At 43.3% G+C, this 26,338-nt stretch overlaps 1 protein-coding gene across 4 annotated transcripts in view; it reads right to left on the minus strand.

Annotated features, from left to right (window-relative positions):
- Window positions 1-26,338, minus strand: part of LOC110515384 (raftlin) — a 68,296-nt gene that overhangs the window by 5,146 nt on the left and 36,812 nt on the right. For 2 of the 4 annotated variants that reach the window (XM_090229109.1, XM_021594320.3), the window contains exons 5-8: window positions 24,552-25,020; window positions 21,258-21,461; window positions 12,981-13,099; window positions 3,925-4,028 (exon numbers count right to left, since the gene is read on the minus strand). In XM_090229109.1, coding sequence (XP_090085235.1) covers window positions 3,925-4,028; window positions 12,981-13,099; window positions 21,258-21,461; window positions 24,552-25,020 — 896 coding nt within the window. Of the gene's footprint in view, window positions 1-3,924; window positions 4,029-12,980; window positions 13,100-21,257; window positions 21,462-24,551; window positions 25,024-26,338 lie in introns of all 4 variants that reach the window. The other 2 variants (XM_021594312.3, XM_021594305.3) reach the window with 1 other exon arrangement.

A 26,338-nucleotide genomic window follows, 5' to 3' on the forward strand; every position in this document is an offset into this window, starting at 1 on the left:
ATGTCACACAAATCACATTGCCACAAGCTCTTTTAGAAATACTTGGGGTCATTTCAGAGCAAGGAAGAGAGGAATGGAAAATGCAGTTTTGTACTGTTAAAATTATACTGTTAAAGTTCCACATGAAGGGGAGCGATCCACACTCCAGGGTAGACCTTATAATGGTTTGTGTGACTAGTATGGTCAGTCCTGATGCTATACTAATAGCTGACATCTACCACCATGAGAAGTGAGTTGCATTGCAGTGGTCAACCCCGATCATTCTGATTTCTTCCCTTTCTGTCCTCTTGTTAATACGAGAAACCAAAAAGGAATTTGGAGCAATGATGTATGTCCACGTGAATATGTTCTATGCTTAGGAGATAGCTCAGAAACCAAGAGAAAGAGACCATGTTTACTGGCTTCCCCAAAACATGGCTGTCCTCATAAACCTCTCCAAAATAATCCCTGTCCATGCACATGTCACATTCTGTGTTAATTCATGGATAATCCATACAGTACAGACGACAGACGGACTAATCCACCGAGGAGATTCTGTCATCAGTGGGCTTCAGGTCTCTCGTGCTTGCTCTCTCTCCTGTTCGTCTCTCGTCGTTCCATCTCACACGCATTAACCTTCACTCTGCTTCTCTCCTTCATCTCTCCATCCGACACGCACGTATCGACTCGGTTTCCTACTTTAGCCTGCTGCCTCTAATTATCTGTCTGCTTCACTTCACTTCTCTGCCTCTTCCTCTTGTATGAGCTTCATGTAGGCTTTCTCTATCCTTTCCCTTTTCCCTTCACTCTTTTGTATATCCCCTGATCTCCCTCTCCAGATCGCTCTCTCTGTCACTTCCTCTCTCGGAATCCCTCACCCATTAAAATAGATGTACTCTTAAACACACGGGGAAGAATCAGCTTTGAGTTAAGATTGATCCTTAACTTGGCATATGAAGAACAACGGAAAGGTATGATAGGGTGACAATGGTATAGAGCTGGCTGCAAATCTTCCCCAACATCAAATGGGCTCCCAGATCTCCTGTAGAGGCTTACTATCTAAAACACCCCCATTTCCCATCCCTCCCTCCTTACCCTGCATTTCCAATAACCTATTTTCCAGGCTGTCAGATTGCCGGACAGCTTCCTGCTGAACGAAAGCGGAAAAGCCAACCTGAGTCCTCAGAAAAAGCCCAAGCCCGTTAAAGTAGAACGGAGCAGATCAGTTTGAAAATGACAGGCCCCTTGCTGCTACAGTCCTCTCATAGCCGTCTGTGTCTTGCTGCTACAGTCCTCTCATAGCCGTCTATGTCTTGCTGCTACAGTCCTCTCATAGCCGTCTGTGTCTTGCTGCTACAGTCCTCTCATAGCCGTCTGTGTCTTGCTGCTACAGTCCTCTCATAGCCGTCTGTGTCTTGCTGCTACAGTCCTCTCATAGCCGTCTGTGTCTTGCTGCTACAGTCCTCTCATAGCCGTCTGTGTCTTGCTGCTACAGTCCTCTCATAGCCGTCTGTGTCTTGCTGCTACAGTCCTCTCATAGCCGTCTGTGTCTTGCTGCTACAGTCCTCTCATAGCCGTCTGTGTCTTGCTGCTACAGTCCTCTCATAGCCGTCTGTGTCTTGCTGCTACAGTCCTCTCATAGCCGTCTGTGTCTTGCTGCTACAGTCCTCTCATAGCCGCCTGTGTCTTGCTGCTACAGTCCTCTCATAGCCGCCTGTGTCTTGCTGCTACAGTCCTCTCATAGCCGTCTGTGTCTTGCTGCTACAGTCCTCTCATAGCCGTCTGTGTCTTGCTGCTACAGTCCTCTCATAGCCGTCTGTGTCTTGCTGCTACAGTCCTCTCATAGCGTCTGTGTCTTGCTGCTACAGTCCTCTCATAGCCGTCTGTGTCTTGCTGCTACAGTCCTCTCATAGCCGTCTGTGTCTTGCTGCTACAGTCCTCTCATAGCCGTCTGTGTCTTGCTGCTACAGTCCTCTCATAGCCGTCTGTGTCTTGCTGCTACAGTCCTCTCATAGCTGTCTGTGTCTTGCTGCTACAGTCCTCTCATAGCTGTCTGTGTCTTGCTGCTACAGTCCTCTCATAGCCGTCTGTGTCTTGCTGCTACAGTCCTCTCATAGCCGTCTGTGTCTTGCTGCTACAGTCCTCTCATAGCCGTCTGTGTCTTGCTGCTAAAGTTCTCTCATAGCCGTCTGTGTCTTGCTGCTAAAGTTCTCTCATAGCCGTCTGTGTCTTGCTGCTAAAGTCCTCTCATAGCCGTCTATGTCTGCAGTACTGGAATAGAAACTTCATATACCAGCAACCAGACTTTCTTTGGTACAGTGATAGGGAACATGGTGTATCATGTTTAGTGGTTACCTGTGGTAATGGTAATCATTTCTTATAATGGTATTGTGAAGCACTTATCTATTAACAGTTACGATGTCCAAACTTCAGATTTACACCAAACGTAACATGTTCCATGTGGCAGAAATATACTGTACATTACCACGTGCACCTTCACATTCATGTTACGTTGATTAAAGAAGCCTTGAGTCCCGGTGGATGTTCACTTCAGATGCTAACTAGTGTGTAAGTAGGTCTATGCATAACAGACTCCATGTAGACTGCTTCAGAGGAAGTGCACTTTGCTCATCCTCAAGACAGTATCCCAATGTGCATTAGCTTAATATAGTTGTGAAAATGGAAGGGTCACCATAATACAAGTGTAATGACTAAGCTAATCTGTAATGGGTCAACAGCTATCGTTGCTGTGCACAAAGAGACGAGCGTTTCAGAGATGGAGAGAAATGAGTGTGTTGCTGTATCTAGGCCGGCCCTCTGATTAATTAGCCATGTTGCGCTGTTGTGTTGTTGCATTTTGAGAGAGAGAGCGATAAAGAGTGATGAAAAAACAAGGGATGAAAATAGAGCGGTAATTAATCAGCTATGCTCCGGAACGGTCACAAACACGACGACCCCCAGAGACAAGGGCACGCAAGGTAAACCGTGTTGAGCTCTAAGCATGTACTTGGAGTCTTCATAAGCATGACACGACACATTTCATGACTCCGACTAATAGCGGCAATCCGTAGTTGAAACAATAACAAAGTGTTCTCCCCACCACTGTTTCAGTCAAAAGCAGGGGGGACGGCGCTGGAGAAATGTTACCACTCAAATTCTATGGATGCAAGGACTGACCATCCATGATATGAAAATGATAGTTTTAAACATGTTTTTATGGCTATACAGTGTTCGTTCACATTTACTTTGTTTACAAACATTGGAGTAAAACAAGCTTATATTTTGGGTTGTGATGTGGCACGACAGTTGAACTAAGCTCACAAGACATTTATTGTAGCGTTTTATTCTTAAAGGATCAACTCAATGGGTACATATTGGATTGGACGTGTTCTGACTTGGGATAATGATGAGTGCCTGTGACTGTGTAAAGTGGGGTTTCAGGTGGGAGACTTGGAAGTCACGTTGTGGCTGCTGATAGATGACTGAGCTGTTGACTGCTAGCGAATGTGTGCGTGCATAGTCCTCATATAAGATGAATGAGTCAACAGAGGCTGAGCAGAAGAACCATTACGTTTCTCTGAAGGGATTTTCAAGTTACGCTCATTCGTGGGTTTAAACTGTCTCGCACCACACGCTGTTACGTTTGAACCCACCAATTGGGGGGGGGGCAGTTAGTATTTTCGTTGAACAACCTGTTGAGTTCTTCTGACTGACTTCATAATCCATTTAAGTTGAGCTGTTAACTGAACAGTGATATGGGCTGACCATCGCTTTGTCTAAATGAGATGGGTGCTCTTTGAAATCAAAGAGAAGGCAGTGTAATCTCCAGAGGGTTAATCAGGTTGACCAATCGATACCAGAGTTAGGTAACCAGGATATATGGTGGTCATTCAGGCCCTAACTCAATATTGGTGAGAGTGTGTTTTGGAAAGTGAAAGTAGTTACCTGTTGGTCTTGATGATGGGTGTAGGCAGCACACACGTGAGTCTCCAACCGTACATGGCAAGAGACTGGAGCAGGGGAACATAGTCTGTCTTCACCTGCAGGCCCTAAAGAGAGAATACAAACACATTAATATTACATACTACTATACACATAGTGTTTGCATACACGTGCGCTCAAGCACAGAGTAGGGCTGGCACAATTATCATATCATCGACAATGCATATTAATTTTAAGAGAAGGGGTATTCAACTTCATACTCAAGTAGATATAAATGACCCAATAGCAGTTTTTCATTTTTACATGAAGTGGGTAAAGTCAGTTTACGAGCAGAACGGCACTGTTGGGAGAAGCTTCATTTCCAAAAGTTCCAAGAGGTCTAAACTATTTGTTTTTGAGAGAGGGGTGCTACCAAAACTGGGTTGTATTCATTATGTTTGTCGTAGCTATAACTCAGAGATGCATTATGATGCTCAAAACATTTGAACAAAAATGACAATTATGACACTAAGCGTGTCCATTTGCGTGACAAGGAATTGTTACCCAAAGTTCCATAATTGTCACATCGTACGAAAGCACACACACACACACACACACACACACACACACACACACACACACAAACAAACATAAACCATTAAAACCCTATCAAAAGAGCCACGACTACCCAAGCTCTTGACAACCGATGATGAACTATGTATGATGCATTCTAAAATACATGCATTTCTGTTTGATTGATTGCTGGTATGACAGTGTAGTGCACTTGGGATTTGTGTTAAAGACACACGCTCATCACACCCACACGTGTGCTAACGCTTCTGCTCACACAAGAAGCGTATGTGGTTTTCCAACTCTTCTGCATCTGCCCTCACTGGCAAACCACAGCACGTGTCAGATATGAAAAGACACGCCTACAACATATGCATGCACACATTGTAGTGCTATGCGGGCATCTACAGTACAGGCCGAGGGCAGTGGGTCCCAATCCAACAGATGGACAAAACAACTAGAACCACAAACAAAAGCCACAAGCCAGCGAGAATTGGCCAGGACCCATTGTTCGAGAAACACTGCAGTAGGGTAGAGAGGGCTCTGTTGAAACTGTTATTTACATTGGCATTTGCCGTCCCAGCATCCCTCAGAAAATCCAGAGCTGTGAGAGCTGTGTTTTAGGGTTTGTGTTGGAACCTCTGCCAGAAATGGTCACTTTCTCAAAGCCATAAAAGCAAAGTAAATTGGGAAACAAGTTTTGTTCAATGGCCCTCTTCATTCCTAAGCGTAACTGAGACTCGACAGAGTGAATCATTTTTCTGGCAGATTCCCTCCCCCTGATCTCACCATGGTCACCTTGCTGCATCAGCACATAAGAAATGGAACCCGGCGCCTTAGCAGTAACTCTGTGTTCGGATTTGTGTGTTAAATATAATCTATATATAAAAATAGAGCCATAGGGTGGGGTGCAAGCTATATTATCAAGAGTGGAAAACGGTGAGGTAGAGGCTAATATTTGAAAACAGAACCGTGTTATAGAGTAAAACTAGCAGGGTGGGATTGAGTTCAACTCTTGTGATCAAAGTTCACTAAGATTTGGATGAAAGAAAACAGAGCTCCATTGTTTTGAGGTAATTTTCCACCGTTTCTATTTGAGAAGACATGACAGCTCCCTTTTTGCAATAAGTCTAATTCTACCTTAATGTTTTTACAGGCCATAGTCTGGTCTATCAGCCCAGGGAAATGATCTAGGCTACTCCTCTAGACTTTTAGCTATCACTTTGTCTTTGGACCGGGCTGCACTTCTTCCACCACAATCTCATATTTGTATGGATAATGAACAGGGTATCCTGAAACGAGGCCTAAAAGTCCCTACTCTGTCAATCATTGAGAGATTGAGAACATTTTTGAAAACCAAAAGCTGTAATGAAGACTAATCACATCATATACAGTATAATAATAATAATAAATCATCAACAGTCTCAATAGAATGTCAACATTTTGACCTTTAACCATTGTAGTTAGCCTATATGTCAACCAAGCGGACGTATTAGTCACATATTTCGGTGAGCAAAATTCTCTGGGAACTCCCTCATCCACAAGCCACCAGCATCATTTTCACATCCCTCATCAAACTAGTCTGACCATAGGAGTGGACTCATGCCGCACCGGCTGCTACATGACTATCGACATGCCCTGGTTAACTTTTGACCGGTATGTGTTAAAATAAATAGCCAAATAACAAGCAATATCTATGCTTAGATAACTTTTTAAAGAACATGTAAGTTCTTACTAATTTCCTCAAGACCCATTGGTGTCAAATCGGAGGGCCTGTTGTCCGGACCTTTGGCAGTCTCTATGGGGGTGCCACAGGGTTCAATTCTCGGGCCGACTCTTTTCACTGTATATATCAATGATGTCGCTCTTGCTGCTGGTGATTCTCTGATCCACCACTACGCAGACGACACCATTCTGTATACATCTGGACCTTCTTTGGACGCTGTGCTAACAAACCTCCAAATGAGCTTCAATGGCATACAACACTCCTTCCGTGACCTCCAACTGCTTTTAAATGCTAGTAAAACTAAGTGCTCGCTCTTCAACCGATTGCTGCCAGTATCCTCCCGCCCGACTAGCATCACTACTCTGGACGGTTCTGACCGAGAATATGTGGACAACTACAAATACCAAGGTGTCTGGTTAGACTGGAAACTCTCCTTCCAGACTCACATCAAGCATCTCCGATCCAAAATTAAATCTAGAATCGGCTTCCTATTTCGCAACAAAGCCTGCTTCACTCCTGCCGCCAAACATATCCTCGTAAAACGGACTATTCTACCGATCCTTGACATTGGCGATGTCATTTACAAAATAGCCCCCAACACTCTACTCAGCAACCTGGATGTAGTCTATCACAGTGCCATCCGTTTTATCACCACAGCCCTGTTTACTACTCACCACTGCGACCTCTATGCTCTCGTTGGCTGGCCCTCACTACATATCCGTCGCCAAACCCACTGGCTCCAGGTCATCTATAAGTCCTTGCTAGGTAAAGCCCCGTCTTATCTCAGCTCACTGGTCACCATAGCAACACCCACCCGTAACACACGCTCCAGAAGGTATATTGCACTGGTCATCCCCAAAGCCAACACTTCCTTTGGCCGCCTTTCCTTCCAGTTCTCTGCTGCCAATGTCTGAAAAGAATTGCAAAAACTTCTGAAGCTTATATCTCCCTCTCTAAGCATCAGCTGTCAGAGCAGCTTAACGATCACTGTACCTGTACACAGCCAATCTGTAAATAGCACACCCGACTACCTCATCCCCATATTATTACTTCCAGGGGTGCAAAAGAGCAAGAAGGTATCTCTACTTACACATCATCTGCACATATATCACTCATTTTCACCTCTATGGCCTATCTATTGCCTACCTCCCTACTCTTCTACATTTGCACACACTGTACATTGATCTTTCTATTTTATTTTATTTTGTGTTATTGACTGTACATTTGTTTATGTGTAACTCTGTGTTGTTTTTTGTCGCACTGCTATGCTTTATCTTGGCCAGGTCGCAGTTGTAAATGAGAACTTGTTCTCAGCTGGCCTACCTGGTTAAATAAAGGTGAAATAAATAAATAAAAATTGGTGCTGATGGATGAAAATCTCGTCTCCAAAACAGACACTTTTCAGGAAATGGAAAAATCGGCCATATTTTCTCATTAATGAACATAACATTATGAAACTTCAGAAGCTATTTTGAATACATGTTCTTGGTCCTAGAGTCATGAAATGTTCAGAATTAATTGAGGGAAGTTACTGCTTTCAATACATGTCAAATAAAAAAGTGCAGAATTGTAGGTACGAGGTATTCATCCGACAGCGATATATAATTTAGTCTATTTTGGCTATTCAACATTTTGCAACACCCACTGCATGCTAATTGGCTGCTCAAATCGGGCAGCACCAATAGGATTGATGGCATATTTCAGCTCATTACATCAATTAAGTCAAACTTAGCACCATGACAGACAAATGTTGGGAGAACTAGAGTCTAGACTACAAGTTAACATGAGAGGCCCTCTGACTGATGACACCTGCTTCAGTCAGCTGATTCTAGGCATCCTTTATGGTTAGCTCTAGTCTGGCAGCTTAGTCTCCTATTCAAGTCTCCTACTCAGAGGACCCCCACTTTTTTTAGTGTCTTATTGGTCAAGGTCTCGCCAAATCCTTATCACCACATCTCGTTCAGCCTATCAGCAGCCTTAATTTCCAGGACTTCAGTTTCAGTTGGTCTATGACCCCAGCACGTTGTGTCGTCAGAAACGTGCTTAACCCATCCTGATGAGCACTTCTATAGTTTTCCCTCCTGCGGACTGAATCTCTGTATGTCTGATGTTTAATTGTGCGTGCATCTAAACATAAGTGCCCTGAAATCTGTGTCATGTTATGTGGAGCTAAGTTTTGTGGTTTATTGTGTACAAATACCATGTGTTGAGCTTGTTAGCTGGCTCATGCTCCCGCTAGCTTTACTCAGTTATCTGAACACATTCACACACACACACACACACGTCTCCTTCCATTAAACTCCCCCTAACCTGGACATCCGCCTCATCCTCCTGACTGGATATTCTGTAGTGATTGCTACCGGCCTTAAGCCAGCACCTAAGATTTCTTATTACATTCATGGTCCTTTGATTCTCTACAACCCATTTTTCAACATCCACCCACGTACACAGCCACACAGTGTCTGAAATGCACTCTCCATTCACTCTCCTTTATTGGCATCTTTACGCTATGTTGTTGGTCTTTAATCCTTTTATGACATAATTTGGTTTCTGGTGACTGAAGTAGTGCCCTTCAAAGCTCAGGCATCTATACAATTGCTGGGAACGAATTACAACAATGTCAATGCTGTTAACTGGTGCCTCAAGCACACAGTAGTGTTACTGGTAGAGTTCTATGTATAATGTCTCTCCGGATAATGGCCATGCACTTTTGGGTTAAATGTAATATAGCCTGTGAGAAACTGTGGTAACACTGGGAAAACATGATGCCCTTGTCGTCCAATGTAATGGAGGAAGGCATTTAGTATGTTTTTTTTTGTTGTAGTAAGGCATCTTAATGAGCATGTAGAAAACCATTATTGAGTGTTAAACAGTTCATCATGTTAAGTCCTATATGCGTTTCACACACAGACATATTATGAATAGATGCAGTGAAGGGGTCAAAGGAACTCGACCAAAACAATGGAAATGCCATGGAAACGCGTGGGGGAAAGACACTGTTGTGGAAAGATTCCGAATCTCCTCATTTCCCCCCAGCAAAATTAGCATACATTTAGGCTATTGTTTATATGTGTATTTCACACTATGTTGACGTAAAAATTGGTGTATAATGGTTGTATGGATGTCAACCCCAATACATGTTCATGTCATCGTCACCAATGAACTGCGTTGCAGTCAAAAACGACTGACTGCCACCACCTATTTCTGTATGGTACTGTAGCTATTATACCAGCTTACACAAACAGGAGTTAGCATTAAGCAGTCACTTCTTCTAAACCTGAAAAGGAATAACTTCTAAATGTTATGCAGCCAAATATATCCAAATCGGACTTTAGTAACCACATTGTGGTCCTGTTACAATCACAACGGATTTGACGAATATCCACTTTGTTAGATTATTTGAAGGTGCACCAATGCAGAGCCATTCTATCCACCATGGTCTGAGTTCCATTGACCTCTACCGCATCTATGCTATATGAAGTTGCCAAGAATGTGTTTATGACACATTATACAACGTGTGGGTCTAAACCTGAATGCTGATTGGTTAAAACTGCATTCCAGCCGGTGTCTATTTCACATGTTACCACCGGCTAACTCTATGACGTTAAAATGCCTATTTATTCTGTTCCATCTGACTGGGAAATCCACTGTCTAATCAGCCCAGCCAGGCAATTTATAAACTAGATCTACTATGAAAAAAGCATCTAGACATTATCTCACATTTCTTTTAGACTAACAATTAGTTGTCAACAGCGGATATTTGTATAAACTCCCTGTTTGTCTCCGACATTCGCAACATTGTTTCAATGTTCAAGTTTGATCTCCAGCTGTCGCATTGTAAAGAACTTGTCGGAATGAGACAGACATGCAGGTTTTCAGCCAGTCAATCACGAATCAGCATCCTTTTTATGGATATATACAAAGAAAGGTCATTAGAAAACAGGTCAAAATAAATAAAGTGCAGCTTGTTTGCAGTCTTTCCAGCTTCCGTTTGAAGTGATTGTGTTAGCTGTGTTGTTGGCTAGCTCTGAACAATAGTGTCCTGATCGTGCCTTATTAGCTCATTCTTATGGATGTATACAAATAAATGTAACTAGAGAACAGCTTAAACAAGTGAAAATGCAGCTACTTTGGCTGCACTGTTTGACGTGACTCTAAGTTATCCCTTGCTTGTTAGCTAGCCAACTACGGCTAAGAACGTTGCCAGCCAGTATGGCAATAGAACATTTAGAACAAACAACTGGGTCTCGTCCATAGATACAAAACAAAAAGACTGAACGACTGGGTCGCGTCTCTGGCAATCGAATGAATGACCAGCCGGCTTGGGTAGCAACCCTAGATCGGGACTATATCTTGTGGAAGGATGAATTGGTCTAAAAAAAAAATCTGCGAAATAACGTATTTAATACAATTATGTATATCATTATTTTAATGTGTTGGTATATCATTGCATAAAAGTGATACCGATGTCGGTGTTTGGCGGATATATTGGCACGACTTCGTCTCGGGCCTAACAACCCACGTGCCAATATATCCTCCAAACACCGGCTTCTCTGGCGTTGTCACTTAAGTAGAACACCTCATAAAATTCCAAGTAATGTACAGTATAACCCAAATGTTGACCACATTGCACCACATGCATTCCAAATCCCCAAAGGACACAGTTAGGCAGTAAATATTAGCAGTAGTGCTATCGTAAAGGATATTCACACACATCCACCTCCTGTTGTTTTCAGTTGTCACGCATGTTATTGGTTAAATCATTTATCTAGAAACTATGAGAGTGTTAGAAATACACTAACATGCCGGTATACTAAGCATTTCATTCCCTTCCATCAATAGGAACTAATAACAAGGTTGCAAAATCTATAAAGAATATATCGGATTCGAGGAGGAACTTCTTGTTACAGCTAGCTGTAAGAGCTCAGTGATGAGGGGAGGCATTGCATTATATCCAAGGCTGAACTTTCATATTGATTTTCCTTTTGATAGGAGAGACGGGAGCACAGTCCTAATTTTAGTTTGTGTAGGAAATTATGTCTAGTTATTCATTTGGTGGGCTCCATGCACATCTACTGTATGTCCTATTCAGCGCATTTAGTCATTTATTGTAGAAATAGGAAAAAGTCTTTGCACACTTTCAGTCAGATGAAAATTTCTTTCATCGCAGCCGAGTATTTGTCAGTTGACCTTCATCAGAGCACAGTCATTTGTTGAAGAAAATGTGAAGAATGTTTCTGATTGGCTAAAGTAGAATGTCCATCCATTAGACCGCAGAATTCTGACCGTCTGTACAGTTATTATTTAGGCTTACTTTTCTTTAATAAATGGTCTAACGTATACATTCTTATATGGTGAACACATATTGACTAATGTGAATGTAAAGTAACAAATACATTGCTGTCGAAATGACCCATTCTCCCACAAAGTGACATTTGAGGAAGGTCTGACTTTCTAGATTACAGACCAAACAGTTTGGCCACAAAAAGCTTTACATATCTACACTGTACCAATCATACCACATTCTACCAACGTGATTGTGAATACCGCGCAAAATAATACTGTAATAACTCCTCATTTAGGTTAAAAGTCAGATTTGTTTTAGAAGTTTGCTATCAATTAAAACAGAAGTTTTGACATGTTCTGTGCCATACGAAAACAAAATCTCTCAGAAAAGCTGCACTTCCTGCTTCAACACAACAATATTGATTGAATTCTCAGTGAACCAGCCTGTTTTCTTGTTTTCGCTGCTCATAAATCCAACCACCTGTCAGTCTTTCAGCAAGATGGGAATGAGAGCGCTGGGGAAAAATATCCCAATCAATATTCTGCATAATTTTAAAGTAATTATTCTGGCACCGAAACGACAATGAGTGGTGAGGATAATTTGCATATACATTTTAAGCAGTTATCATAATGAATGTGCCGGGTATGAAGTCTGATCATCCTTTGTAAAATAGTGTTATCAAGCTAACTTCAGGAGAGATTAGTCGAGCAAAATTGCTTTTGATAAAGTCCTGGCCAGCACTTTTGATTGGATTCATTGGAACTATAATGTGAACATCTAAAGTTGTTACACATTGTTGCTTTGTCCTTCAATTAACTTCCAAAGGTGTTTAAAAAAAGTATATAAAATCCATGTTATTTCTCAGTAGTTGACAAAATAATTACTGGTCTTTAATTAAGACATTATTGCAGTATCTTTACCACAGTATTAACATAAAGATACCTACATACGCCAAGATTTTAAAAATCGTACAGTGTATAACCGTCACAAGACACAAGCGCCTAGGTTTTTGTGTGGTGTGGGACGCTGAACAAACATGACATTTTAAGGCGGCGAATATTGTGTAGTCTGAATTCTTTACTAATTTTAAAGGGTTAAGAGTATTTTGATTTCAAGGGTTAAATTCTGTGTTTGTGAGCCGACTTCCTCTCTGAGCTGGACAATTTTCCAGTCACATTTAGGGGACAAAAGTCTATTTTCACACTTCGACAGCCTCAAACTCTAAATTCGATTACAGTGATACACACACACACACCACAGTCATATAGAAAAGCCTCAAACCCTTCAGAAGTAGACAGAAATCCATTTCCAACTTGGATTTGGCAAACTGGGGACTTAATCGCTGGCCAGATAAGGGCTTGTTTGCTGCTGATAAGATAAGCCATCAAGCCACCGTGACACGTGCCATAGCCACCATGGTTAGAGGGAATATTTCCATATGATGACTCTCACATTAAACACTCAAACGCTCCGAGCCATGTAAAAAATCCCACTCACGTCAATGACAGTCCACTGCTCCACAACGATGGCGTCGTACGTGGTGGTCACGCTCTGGTCGCCGCCCTCCGTCCCCTCCTGGAAGATGAAGACGCTTTCCACCGACTTAGGCTGCAAATCTGTAGAAAATGGAGAGGGAGGCCATGAAGGAGTTAGTATTTACAGAATGGAGGGTGTCTGTCTGTCTGGCTCCCAGGCCTCTAGGCTGTGCAAAGAAGAGAGGGAAGTTAATGACATTACACAGCCAACCAGCAACCCACAGACACTGGGCCATTTATTAACAGGCAGGGCTGCAGCATGGACCATTTGTATAAGCAAGGGCCAGATATGGATTGTGTAGCTATGACAGAACAAGAGAGAGTGTTTCTTTCAGGGAAGAAGCTTGGAGAGATTATAGATGAACAGACAGACATTATGGACAGATTGTTGAAGCATAACACGATTCATCTGAAAACAATTATATGCGTTGACATATTGTAGATATTTACATGTTAGGACTAATACACCAAGACAGGGCCATGGTACCATAAAATGGCTTTTCTATAGACTCCATTTCATTTGAACCGTATGGACAAGGGTAACATTCCCAGTTTGGGCATGATTGGGATAGGAACATTAGCGAGCTGGTGAGCTTCTTCTCCAGCCCGCATTTCTTTTGATTCCATTGAGCAGTGTGCCGGAACCTCTTGCCCTTCAGACCAGGGCTCTCAGTTGGCCCGAGTGCTTTCTCATTACTCCTGTACCATTTACACACTAATAGAGTTGGTGCGGCCCAGTCTCCACCATGAGACACTCCACATTTCATTACTCTGCCCTAATAATGGGGGAACGAGGGCCGGCTGGAAAGGGAGGGATGACAGGGTCCTTTATTTTCCCCCCAGAAAACCCATTTAAGGCTGCTGGACGCGCTCAATTGAAGACATCTCTCAGACATCTATTGGCTCCTTTCAAATACAGACATTGTCGTTGTTCATTCCCCCTCTCTCCCGCCCTCCCTCCCTCCATCCTTCCTCCACCCTACCCCTCCTTTACACCCCCACCCCCCCATCCATTGTTCATCAGACGTCTCCCTGCTTGGCGTGTAATTGGAAAGCCCTCTTGGAGATTGGGTTGGCCTGCCGATGCACTGGGATCACTCAGGTGAGATGCACACAGGGATCGGGTCCCTTTGCTTTAGGAGGAACATGCTGGCTCTTGGCATGATGCTGCCAGACACTGAGTTACTGTGGGGTTGAGAGGTTTGGAGGATATGTAGTGCCAACACAAATAACAGCATAACATTTTGAGTTGAGTCTTGACTGACAATGTAGTGAGTGAACCAGAAGCTTGGAGGGAAACACATGTTCATTCGCAATGGGACAATGTAATCTCATCGACTAGCCTATCCTCTCCAGGCACCTGAGGTTGAACATACTGAGTGAGACGTGCACATACTATCTCTGACACAGAGAGAGTGAACTGAAAGACAGAGCGAGTGAACTGAAAGACAGAGTGACACAGATGTACTGAGAGATAGTGACAATGGCGGCGTGAGTTGTGACACCAACTGACACGGAGCACCAACCTAACTAGGGCCCAGTGACGACCAGTGACAACCAGTGACGACCAGTGACGACCGTTTGAAGACAGGTGACGACAGGTGACGACCGGTGACGACCAGTGACAGGGGAGTGGACTGAAGACAGGCACTAAGTGACAAAGAGACTGATGCTAGGTTGACATAGACTTTGAAGGAGAGACAAAGAGGAGTAAAAAAACAGAGGGGAATCTAAAGCCTAATTGACCGCAGAAGCAATCGAATGAGCCTGCCCCAAGTCCTGTCTGTTACTGACATGACTTAAACATGCGCTTATCACTGCCGGGGAGAACAGGAGACAGGGCTGTGACAGCTTATCTATATTTTCAAACGGGACAGACAGGAATCCAGAGAGAGAAGGAGAGATATAGAAAGAGTGGGGTTACTAATGTGTGTGGATTAGAGAGAGTGAACAATGCTAGCTAGACCTCATGTGGCTGGAGTGTGTCAGCAGTTCCTGCAAGAGGAAGGCACTGATACTATGGACTGGCCCGCCCGTTCCCCAGACTGAATCCAATTGAGCACATCTGGGACATCATGTCTCGCTCCATCCACCAATGCCACGTTGCACCACAGACTGTCCAGGAGTTGGCGGATGCTTTAGTCCAGGTCTGGGAGGAGATCCCTCAGGAGACCATCCGCCACCTCATCAGGAGCATGCCCAGGCCACACACACTATTAAGCCTCATTTTGACTTGTTTTAAGGACATTACAGTGCCTTGCGAAAGTATTCGACCCCCTTGAACTTTGCGACCTTTTGCCACATTTCAGGCTTCAAACATAAAGATATAAAACTGTATTTTTTTGTGAAGAATCAACAACATGTGGGACACAATCATGAAGTGGAACGACATTTATTGGATATTTCAAACTTTTTTAACAAATCAAAAACTGAAAAATTGGGCATGCAAAATTATTCAGCCCCCTTAAGTTAATACTTTGTAGCGCCACCTTTTGCTGCGATTACAGCTGTAACTCGCTTGGGGTATGTCTCTATCAGTTTTGCACATCGAGAGACTGAAATTTTTTCCCATTCCTCCTTGCAAAACAGCTCGAGCTCAGTGAGGTTGGATGGAGAGCATTTGTGAACAGCAGTTTTCAGTTCTTTCCACAGATTCTCGATTGGATTCAGGTCTGGACTTTGACTTGGCCATTCTAACACCTGGATATGTTTATTTTTGAACCATTCCATTGTAGATTTTGCTTTATGATTTGGATCATTGTCTTGTTGGAAGACAAATCTCCGTCCCAGTCTCAGGTCTTTTGCAGACTCCATCAGGTTTTCTTCCAGAATGGTCCTGTATTTGGCTCCATCCATCTTCCCATCAATTTTAACCATCTTCCCTGTCCCTGCTGATGAAAAGCAGGCCCAAACCATGATGCTGCCACCACCATGTTTGACAGTGGGGATGGTGTGTTCAGAGTGATGAGCTGTGTTGCTTTTACGCCAAACCTAACGTTTTGCATTGTTGCCAAAAAGTTCAATTTTGGTTTCATCTGACCAGAGCACCTTCTTCCACATGTTTGGTGTGTCTCCCAGGTGGCTTGTGGCAAACTTTAAACAACACTTTTTATGGATATCTTTAAGAAATGGCTTTCTTCTTGCCACTCTTCCATAAAGGCCAGATTTGTGCAATATACGACTGATTGTTGTCCTATGGACAGAGTCTCCCACCTCAGCTGTAGATCTCTGCAGTTCATCCAGAGTGATCATGGGCCTCTTGGCTGCATCTCTGATCAGTCTTCTCCTTGTATGAGCTGAAAGTTTAGAGGGACGGCCAGGTCTTGGTAGATTTGCAGTGGTCTGATACTCCTTCCATTTCAATATTATCGCTTGCACAGTGCTCCTTGGGATGTTTAAAGCTTGGGAAATATTTTTGTATTCAAATCCGGCTTTAAACTTCTTCACAACAGTATCTCGGACCTGCCTGGTGTGTTCCTTGTTCTTCATGATGCTCTCTGCGCTTTTAACGGACCTCTGAGACTATCACAGTGCAGGTGCATTTATACGGAGACTTGATTACACACAGGTGGATTGTATTTATCATCATTAGTCATTTAGGTCAACATTGGATCATTCAGAGACCCTCACTGAACTTCTGGAGAGAGTTTGCTGCACTGAAAGTAAAGGGGCTGAATAATTTTGCACGCCCAATTTTTCAGTTTTTGATTTGTTAAAAAAGTTTGAAATATCCAATAAATGTCGTTCCACTTCATGATTGTGTCCCACTTGTTGTTGATTCTTCACAAAAAAATACAGTTTTATATCTTTATGTTTGAAGCCTGAAATGTGGCAAAAGGTCGCAAAGTTCAAGGGGGCCGAATACTTTCGCAAGGCACTGTACATCAAAGTTGGATCAGCCTGTAGTGTGGTTTTCCACTTTAATTGTGAGTGTGACTCCAAATCCAGACCTCCATGGGTTGATAAATTTGATTTCCATTGATCATTTTTGTGTGATTTTGTTGTCAGCACATTCAACTATGTAAAGAAAAAAGCATTAATAAGAATAATTAATTAATTCAGATCTAGGATGTGTTATTTTAGTGTTCCCTTTATTTTTTTGAGCAGTGTATTTTTAAACCTGCATATTTAGTTAATATTGCCTGCTAACATGAATTTATTTTAACTAGGGAAATTGTGTCACTTCTCTTACGTTCTGTGCAAGCAGAGTCAGGGTATATGCAGCAGTTTGGGCCACCTGGCTCGTTGCGAACTAATTTGCCAGAATTTTACGTAATTATGACATAACATTGAAGGTTGTGCAATGTAACAGCATTATTTAGACTTATGGATGCCACCTGTTAGATGAAACACGAACGGTTCCGTATTTCACTGAAAGAATAAACGTTTGGTTTTTGAAATGATAGTTTCCGGATTTGACCATATTAATGACCTAAGGCTCATATTTCTGTGTGTTATTATATTATAATTAAGTCTATGATTTGATAGAGCAGTCTGACTGAGCGTTGGTAGGCAGCAGCAAGCTCGTAAGCATTCATTCAAACAGCACTTTCCTGCATTTTCCAGCAGCTCTTTGCAATGCTTCAAGCATTGCGCTGTTTATGACTTCAAGCCCATCAACTCCCGAGATTAGGCTGGCAATACTAAAGTACCTATTAGAACATCCAATAGTCAAAGGTATATGAAATACAAATGGTATAGGGAGAAATAAGTCCTATACCTAAAACTTATTACCTGGGAATATTGAAGTCTCATGTTAAAAGGAACCACCAGCTTTCATATGTCCTCATGTAATGAGCAAGGAACTTTTTTACATGGCACATATTGCACTTTTACTTTCTTCTCCAACACTTTGTATTTGCATTATTTAAATGTTTCATTATTTATTTGAGACTAAATTGATTTTATTGATGTATTATATTAAGTTAAAACAAATATTTATATATTGTAAAAAACATTTTTTTAAATGTATTTATTTTTTAAATCGGCCAATTAATCGGCATTGGCTTTTTTTGGTCCTCCAATAGTTGGTATCGGCGTTGAAAAATCATAATCAGTCAACCTCAAGTGTGGATTGGCTAAGGCTTTCCTCCTATGAGCCAAAGGTTTGGAGGCTAGGGGCCACAAACCTGTGCTTACCGGGCAGACTTCTGGTTATAGCTAGGGTTTTAAGGAATATTACATACATTACATACTGTACCCTGCCTTACACAAAGGTATGTTCATCCAAAATCACACACAGTCAGTGGTGTAAAGTACCTAAGTAAAAATACTTTAAAGTACTACTTAAGTGGGGTATCTGTACATGACTATTTCAATTTTTTACAACTTTTACTCCATTACATTCTAAAAGAAAATTATTTGTTTTTTTACTCCATACATTTTTCCGGACATTCAAAAGTACTCGTTACATTTTGAATTCTTAGCAAGACTCCAAATTACACACACTTATCAAGAGAACATCCCTGGTCATCGCTACTGCATCTGTTCCGTCTGGATTGCTTTGTATAAGGAACTTGAAATGATGTATACTTTTACTATTGATACTTAAGTATATTTCAGCAATTACATTTAGTTTTGATACTTGAGTATATTTAAAAACAAATATTATTAGACTTTTTCTCAAGTAGTATTTTACTGGTTGACTTTAACTTCAGTCATTTTCTATTAAGGTATCTTTATTTTTACTCAAGTATGACAATTGGGTACTTTTTGCACCACTGCTCACAGTCATGCACACACGTACACACACACACACACACACGCACGCACGCACACGCACACACACGCACGCACACGCAAACACACACACACATGCACGCACACACACACACTCACGCACGCACGCACGCACACACACGCACACGCACGCACGCACACACACGCACACACACGCACACACACACACACGCACACACACGCCTTCAAGCCCTATTGCACAACCAATCTTTGGCCATAAAAATTGCCAGCACAACTTTCCTCAATTCTGTTCACTGTGTTGTAATACCTTATTGGAATTTCATTCTGGGGAACTCTCTCTCTCTCTCTACCGGCTGTGCCTGAATATAGAAAGCTAAGCACTATGCTAGCTGCCATGCATATGAATAGCTCAAATGTTTCACAGCGCCAGCTACAAATCCTCATTGTCACGGTGGAGAAAGCATAAGCTCAGTGTAACAAAGAAAAACTCCCCACCAACACCATTAGTGTCAATTCACCAGTAAACAAATCGCTCCCCCTCAGAACTCCAGCCGTGCCTTAGGGCGGCATGGGCACTGTGACACGCTGGGCCTGATATCAATCTTTAATGCCCCTCTCATGACGCCGCAGGGTGGCGGGGCCATTAACATTACACAGGAGCCGCCTACCAGTGCCACGATCTGCAAATTCAATAACAAACTAATATCCGACCCTCCGTGCCGGCGAGGTCTCTCTGAATCCACTCCCACCAGTCTCCCGCCTCCATCTCACCTAGCCACGCCGGGATATTAAACAGGACTTATTCCCCCCCCCCCCACCTCCCTGCCTCCTCAGTGAGCTTCACCATGGAAACCCATCTCTTCAGGGGCGAGGGCAGAAGAGCAGGAGGAGAGACAGCATGTGTGGTATTCCCCTGGACCATACCAGGCAGGCTGTCGACAGCCAGCCACAGTCGGGAGGTAGCGCCGGGTTTAGCAAAAGGCCAGCCGAGCAGGGGGAAGTCATGAATATGTATTCGAAGAGGCGTAGGACTGTAGGAGTAAACAACAGCGAAACAAGTTCAGAACAATGGAGGGAAACTTTACATTGCAGAGAGATGATTCCTCTGTAACTAGAAGGTACAGGGGCATACATAGTTATTATCATTGTTAATTCTGTTTTCAAAGAGAACCTAAAAGGGGTAACTGCCTACCGGTAACCACATTTGCTTGGCTTGTTTTAGGGTTGTTACTTTGGTAGGCCTATGATGTCATGTAAAGTGGGAGGACATTGGGAAAGTAGATGCACTACCAAACAGTTCAGAGGAAGAGCTTAACAACAAGACCACTTTCAGGAAACAAGGCATAACAGGACCATGCAGAGCATTAGTAAACAGTTGCATTGCACGACATCCGAGACAGAGGACACGATGACAATCAGAGACACTTATTTTGCACTTCTGGTGCTCTGCTATGACTGTCATTGTAATCGCCAATCAAACCGAGTGTCATCGCCACTGACACGCTGCATCTTTTATTGTGCTGCTTCACGTCCCAGAATGCCCTTGATGTTTATAGAGAGGAGACGGTCTGAAGCGCCAGGGACAAGAGTTTCTTCTCATGCTCTAATGTATTCACAAATGGATCTCAAAGAGGTGCTAAATTTGGATTCGTCTGCACGGCCATGGGTTCTCAGGCTTGTTAAAACCAGACGCTCCTCCGTTTTGATGTAATTAGGAACAAACACGTGATGTTGTCCTTGGCTTTGATATCCTACCATGCACAGTTCCCAAGAGGGTCACACGAACTTAACGTTCATCTCGACAAACTTGTCTGTTTGAAAAGGGTTTGGCAGGCATGCATTGACAGGCTGTTCCCGATACAGTGCACTTGACAGGCTACTTCTGATAGAGAGCTGACATTTCCAGATCACTGCAGAACACGGCTTAGCCAATATGTATTTTTATAATACACTCATGCTGTAATATAAGATGCATATCTTAGCCACACATATCTTAACCACACATAGAATAACCTAATAGAAAACAAGGAATTATAATAACGCGGTTCATTACCCCATTCTAAAGAGATAAAATATGCAAGGAGGCACTCAATTGCCATCAGGTTAATTATCTGTGTTTCAGAGGCGCTGATGCGTTCACTTTAGGAGATGAATGAATTATGACTCTTATTTACTCAGGTTGAGGGTTTTCTTCACCATCAGAATTAAGTGTCATGCCCCAGGGTCTAGATATGGAGTGCAATGTGCAGTAGACGAGTAGCACAGCGCACTACCAGAACAACAACAGCACAGACTGAACAGGGGACAGGATATTTTGGCAATAGCTAAGTCAGAATTTCCTTTGTCTTGTTATTATTTATCTTTTACATGATTTACTAATGTGGAACAAAATAAGAGGTTTGCCAGACAGATGAAATAAGTACTGTGAAATTGTGAAGAGGCCAATTACTTTGCTAGTACTATACCACAGCAGAACAGATGCCACATTAAAAAGTACTGTGTGTAAAAACATTTAGTGGACGTTGGATAGTTTGTTTACCGTTGTCGTTGCCCAGGTGGAAGTATCCATCAACGAGCGAGGCCCCGTTGTTGAAGTGCTGAGTCATGTGATCCAGCCAGTTGGCCTCCACCCCTTTGACCCCCTCGTCACGGAGTTGAACCCTCAGCGGTACCTTCCCAGTGTAGTACTTCAGTTGGCCCTCACGGTCAGTTGGGTGGTTGAACAGGGCTAGCAGCTCCACCCCTGAGAACACAGAACACTCCATCTCCGTCGCTATAGATTGTGCTGACATAAAACATGCCACGCAACAGTGATTTATAATGTGACAGAGTTGATACCCCGTACAGAGGTGATTTATGACACACAACAGAGTTGACTCATACCCCACAACTTGAGGTGATTAATAACACATAACAGAGTTGACTCGTCATTTTCACACAATCCCCTACCAAAGGCTTGTGCCTCAATTGAAATGGTCCCTCCTTTAATATGGACCAATGCATACACATTTGAATGGACTTTTGTTTTGGCAGCAGCCATTTAAATGAAGTGCGGCATAATCTTCTCTTTTTAATGCTAATATCTGCCATCCCCATGTGAACCAGACGGAGGGCCAGAATGTGTTAGACTCCCACGCACACAAAGACTCACAAAAGATGCACGCACACGCACACACACACACACACACACACACACACACACACACTACATCAGAGGGGACCATGGTTCAGTTGCTCTGGTTTTCTGTCAGTCATTCAGTCAGACACCCAGGAAGAATGAATCATTTATAACCATTTCCTTTCTGCCACGTCTGACTGATGTGACAGCTGGCCACCAAATTCCCAAAATATTGTCATTTTCCACTCTTCAAAGCTACAGAATCACAACTGAATGACAAAAATGCATCACAACTCTCCCTGCATACGTCGGAGGAACTACAAACTTATTGAAAACCAAGCCAAGTCATTACAACAAAGTCGCTCCACTAATCTTAATTTTTCTATTTTTTTTTATTTTTTTATTTTTTTATTTTTTTTTGTTGAATTTTTTTACCCCTTTTTCTCCCCAATTTCGTGGTATCCAATTGTTGTAGTAGCTACTATCTTGTCTCATCGCTACAACTCCCGTACGGGCTCGGGAGAGACGAAGGTTGAAAGTCACGCGTCCTCCGATACACAACCCAACCAAGCCGCACTGCTTCTTAACACAGCGCACATCCAACCCGGAAGCCAGCCGCACCAATGCGCCAGAGGAAACACCGTGCACCCGGCCACCTTGGTTAGCCTACACTGCGCCCAGCCCGCCACAGGAGTCGCTGGTGCACGTTGAGACAAGGACACCCCTACCGACCAAGCCCTCCCTAACCCGGGCGACGCTAGGCCAATTGTGCGTCGCCCCACGGACCTCCCGGTTGCGGCCGGTTACGACAGAGCCTGGGCGCGAACCCAGGGACTCTGATGGCACAGCTGGCGCTGCAGTACAGCGCCCTTAACCACTGCGCCACCCGGGAGGCCTTAATCTTAATTTTTCTGTTTGTTTCCCACCAAAAAGAGTGAATTTAAAATGAGGCTTTCACATAATATTAAAGTTGATGTATACTCGTTCAAGGCCAGCGGTTCTGAGGGACTGCTATCTTCACCATCCCACTAAATGCTCTGCGTCTGCAATGTGTCACAGACCGTTTATCATTTATGCTGACAGAGACCTGGCACTAATGCACCTGATTAAACCAGACAGCTCAATGGGAACGCATTTAAAGATGAGATAATCGTGGTAAAATGTATAACATACATTTTATAACAACACTTAGAACAATTTGTGGCATTCGTTATTTCCATTTGACAGCTAGCTTTGTATGCAAAGGGTTAAACGTGAGTTACGGTAGAGGTATAACCTGGAGTTGAAGATAATCCAGGGATTCGTACCCATCAGATCCCACACGATGACCACTTCAAAACGCAACTGACTCTGCAATTTTAGCATCAGGGGCCTCAGAGTTAAACAAATATTTTAGGGTCGCCCTTGACTTGCCCTGAGAATTGGATGGCGATAACACACAGTAGGGTGTATTGGCTATTGAGACCTGCCAGGCCACAGTCACATGGAAAATATCAGATGACAGGCCTGCTATGAGACGATACCTTGTGTGGTCCAATCCTTTGAGAAAACTGACGACTAACGAGTAAACGAGCGCCTGAACGCAATTACAACATTCCAAATGGGTCCCTTAAAAAGTCTGGCCTGATGGATGCCTGTCCAAGTGACAAGGTCAGGCCCATAATCCTAACTGATAATGTGTACTGTGCAGAACCACTGTTGAACATGACAGCATCTGTTCTGCTAATCCACCCTCCTCAACACTGATTTAATCAGGACTAACAGTCCCCGGACAGCTTTCTCTGCAACATGATTTTTAGTTGGAGAGTGGTAAGAGGTAACACCAATAATGATGTGTGTGAGTGACCGTTGTGATGTTTGTCCAGTCTGTCTTTTTATATACCATCACTTCCTCCTCTCACACCTGTGATCCCACAGAAATGTTCTCAGCACTAGTTTCTATAACCAATCATTTTAGAGCATGTCAGTTTCATGTCCCAGTTTCCCTTCTGACTGTGGGCTTGTGAACCTGTTCCCTATTCTGCTGTTGCTTACTGTACACCTCCAGAATCAGAAGTCAGGAGGATTATAGGGGCAAAGCCACCCAGAACTGAGACTTTGTGTCAATTTCAGCAGTGAGAGCATTAGCGAAGAGGACAAGGGCACTTGGCACATGGTCACACACCATGCTGGCTATGCTGTGGTGGTGGTGTGGACTGTGGAGGTTTGGGGATGAGGGAGGAGGCTGAATGAGGTGGGGGGGGGGGGGGATTATCTCACTGCAATACACACTGGAGGGATGTCCAGATGGACCAGGGTGCTGTGTCTAGGGAGCCAAACATGTGTGGGCGCACACATACACAGGGGTGCATTCAACACACACACACACACACACACACACACACACACACACACACAGGTGAGCATTCAACACACATGCACAGAGGGGTGCATTCAACACACATACACACACGCACAGAGGGGTGTATTCAACACACATGCACATTTTATGACCACGTTTTCCAACTGGGGTTGAAAGAGAATGTGTGTGAGAGAGAAGAGCTGTCCATCTGGTATTCTAAGATGCTGAAATATGCTAATTGAATCCCACTTTATGCTGCACCACAGTGTGAGGAAATTGAAGAACCATTTATGCTGTTTCAAGTTGAATCTTGCCTGGCATACTGTATATGAATCCAATTACATAGTAACGAATGGAAATCTGACAATACTCACCACTGGCTCTCTGAGTGTGACAGCTTGGTTTCTCCTTCAGTTCCACAAAGTTTGTCTTGTTATTGTTGTGTGTCAGTGTGTCTTCCACTATAACATCCTGATCATGATCTTGCTCGCTCTCTGTGGATGGTGTTATGGGAAGAGAGGACCTCCCATCATGGTTGCTTTCCCCGACAGCAGTCTCACTCCCCCCCGTGTCCCTAGTCTGGTCCTCCCCCTCCCCACCCTTACATAAGGAGCCTTGGTCTTCATCGCCCCCAGTGTCCATCGCCTGCTCCTGGGCTCCTGGTTCTCCATTGGTCCGGGGGCTAGCGGGGCTTCGGCTGCTCAGGGAGCCTAGCACGGAACTGGGGCTGGAGTGGAGGGAGAGGGAGGGCGTCTCTGGTTCTCTGGTCTGGGTACCTCGTACCCCACACGGCTCCTGGATGAAGCCCACAAACATGACCCCCTGGTCTGCAGCCTCCTGGATCTGCTGGAGAGACAGATAGCACAAAAACACCTTAGAGAGATCGGTGGACGACCTGACTTTCACAAATACTATTTAATAATACCAAGCATTCATACTGTATGCTCTGTTTATGATGGACTGTCATTTAAGCTCATGTTGGCTAATCATGAGCAAGATCAACGTTTTAGCTAGTGCTCAATGGACTTTCTAAAAAATGTGTGATAACCTTGAAACACAATCTAGAACATAAGCCCACATTTTTAAGTCATACCATTTCCATGGCTATTTTTCCCCCTGAATTTCCCTAATTAACTCCCTATTTTATCAACCAAATGGATTCCAGGGGAACTGTTTACATACCTGGTATTAGCATATAATTATAGAGCCACTCCCCCTCCCTCCACCCCTCTTCCCAGCATCAGCCATTCAAATTGAATTGCAATGGCTCCAGCCCTGGCAGGACTGCATCCCAAATCAAGCATTGCTTTTCCCATTTCATTGTCATCTGGCATTTTATGTCAATATTGGGATTTTCCATCAAAATGAAATTGAAATGTTAACTGTCAAGCAGTGTTAATGATGCCATTCTCCATTCCCATTCGGTCATAAGATCCAGCCAGAGGCTGTACATTCTGCTATCTGCAACCGGGGATCAGGAGAATCCAAATCAAATCAGCATGGGTGCCATATCACAGGTTATCCTCTATGAAATTAAATTGTAAAACAGTCCCATCGTTTCCTAGCTAGATTGTTTAATATCTATCGAACGTTCGCTCAGCACTTGCACATTTTATTCCCAAATTGCAAAATGGAATTGGCAAGATGAAAAGAAAAATATTGTATCTCATTTGAGGGTAACGTTGCCAGTCAATGAGGGAGAGGGATAATTTCTACTGTTGTGTGTGTGTGTGTGTGTGTGTGTTAACTCAGGTGTGAAGGTAATGGATAGCCTTTGAAATGGTCCGCATTGAATGGAGAATCACACTACTGTGTATTGCACGTGCTCAGGTCAGAGAAACAGGTAAACGTCCTGTTTCTGTTACATTGCTATTTATAATGACAAGTCTCTCTGCGTTTAATAGACGTCTGTGATATCTCCTAATATGATATGGTCATGGCCATCAGCTTGCTTGAGAAGGAGAGCAGGCCTCTGTAAAGACTTTCACATTCCAGTTCTCCATAGGCTACATATTTCCTATTTTCCAGATATTAGAGCGAGTGCTCCAGGAGCCGAGAGTTTGAAGGTTCGAATGAAACTGTGGTCCTCAGGCGACTGGCCGGCTGAACTGATAACCCATTTCCACTCACCAATGTTTTATTAAAACTAAGGGCTGTCTCG

The sequence above is a fragment of the Oncorhynchus mykiss genome, chromosome 3 (assembly GCF_057628025.1).
Source record: "Oncorhynchus mykiss isolate SJ-2025 chromosome 3, ASM5762802v1, whole genome shotgun sequence".
Classification (NCBI taxonomy): Eukaryota; Metazoa; Chordata; class Actinopteri; order Salmoniformes; family Salmonidae; genus Oncorhynchus; species Oncorhynchus mykiss.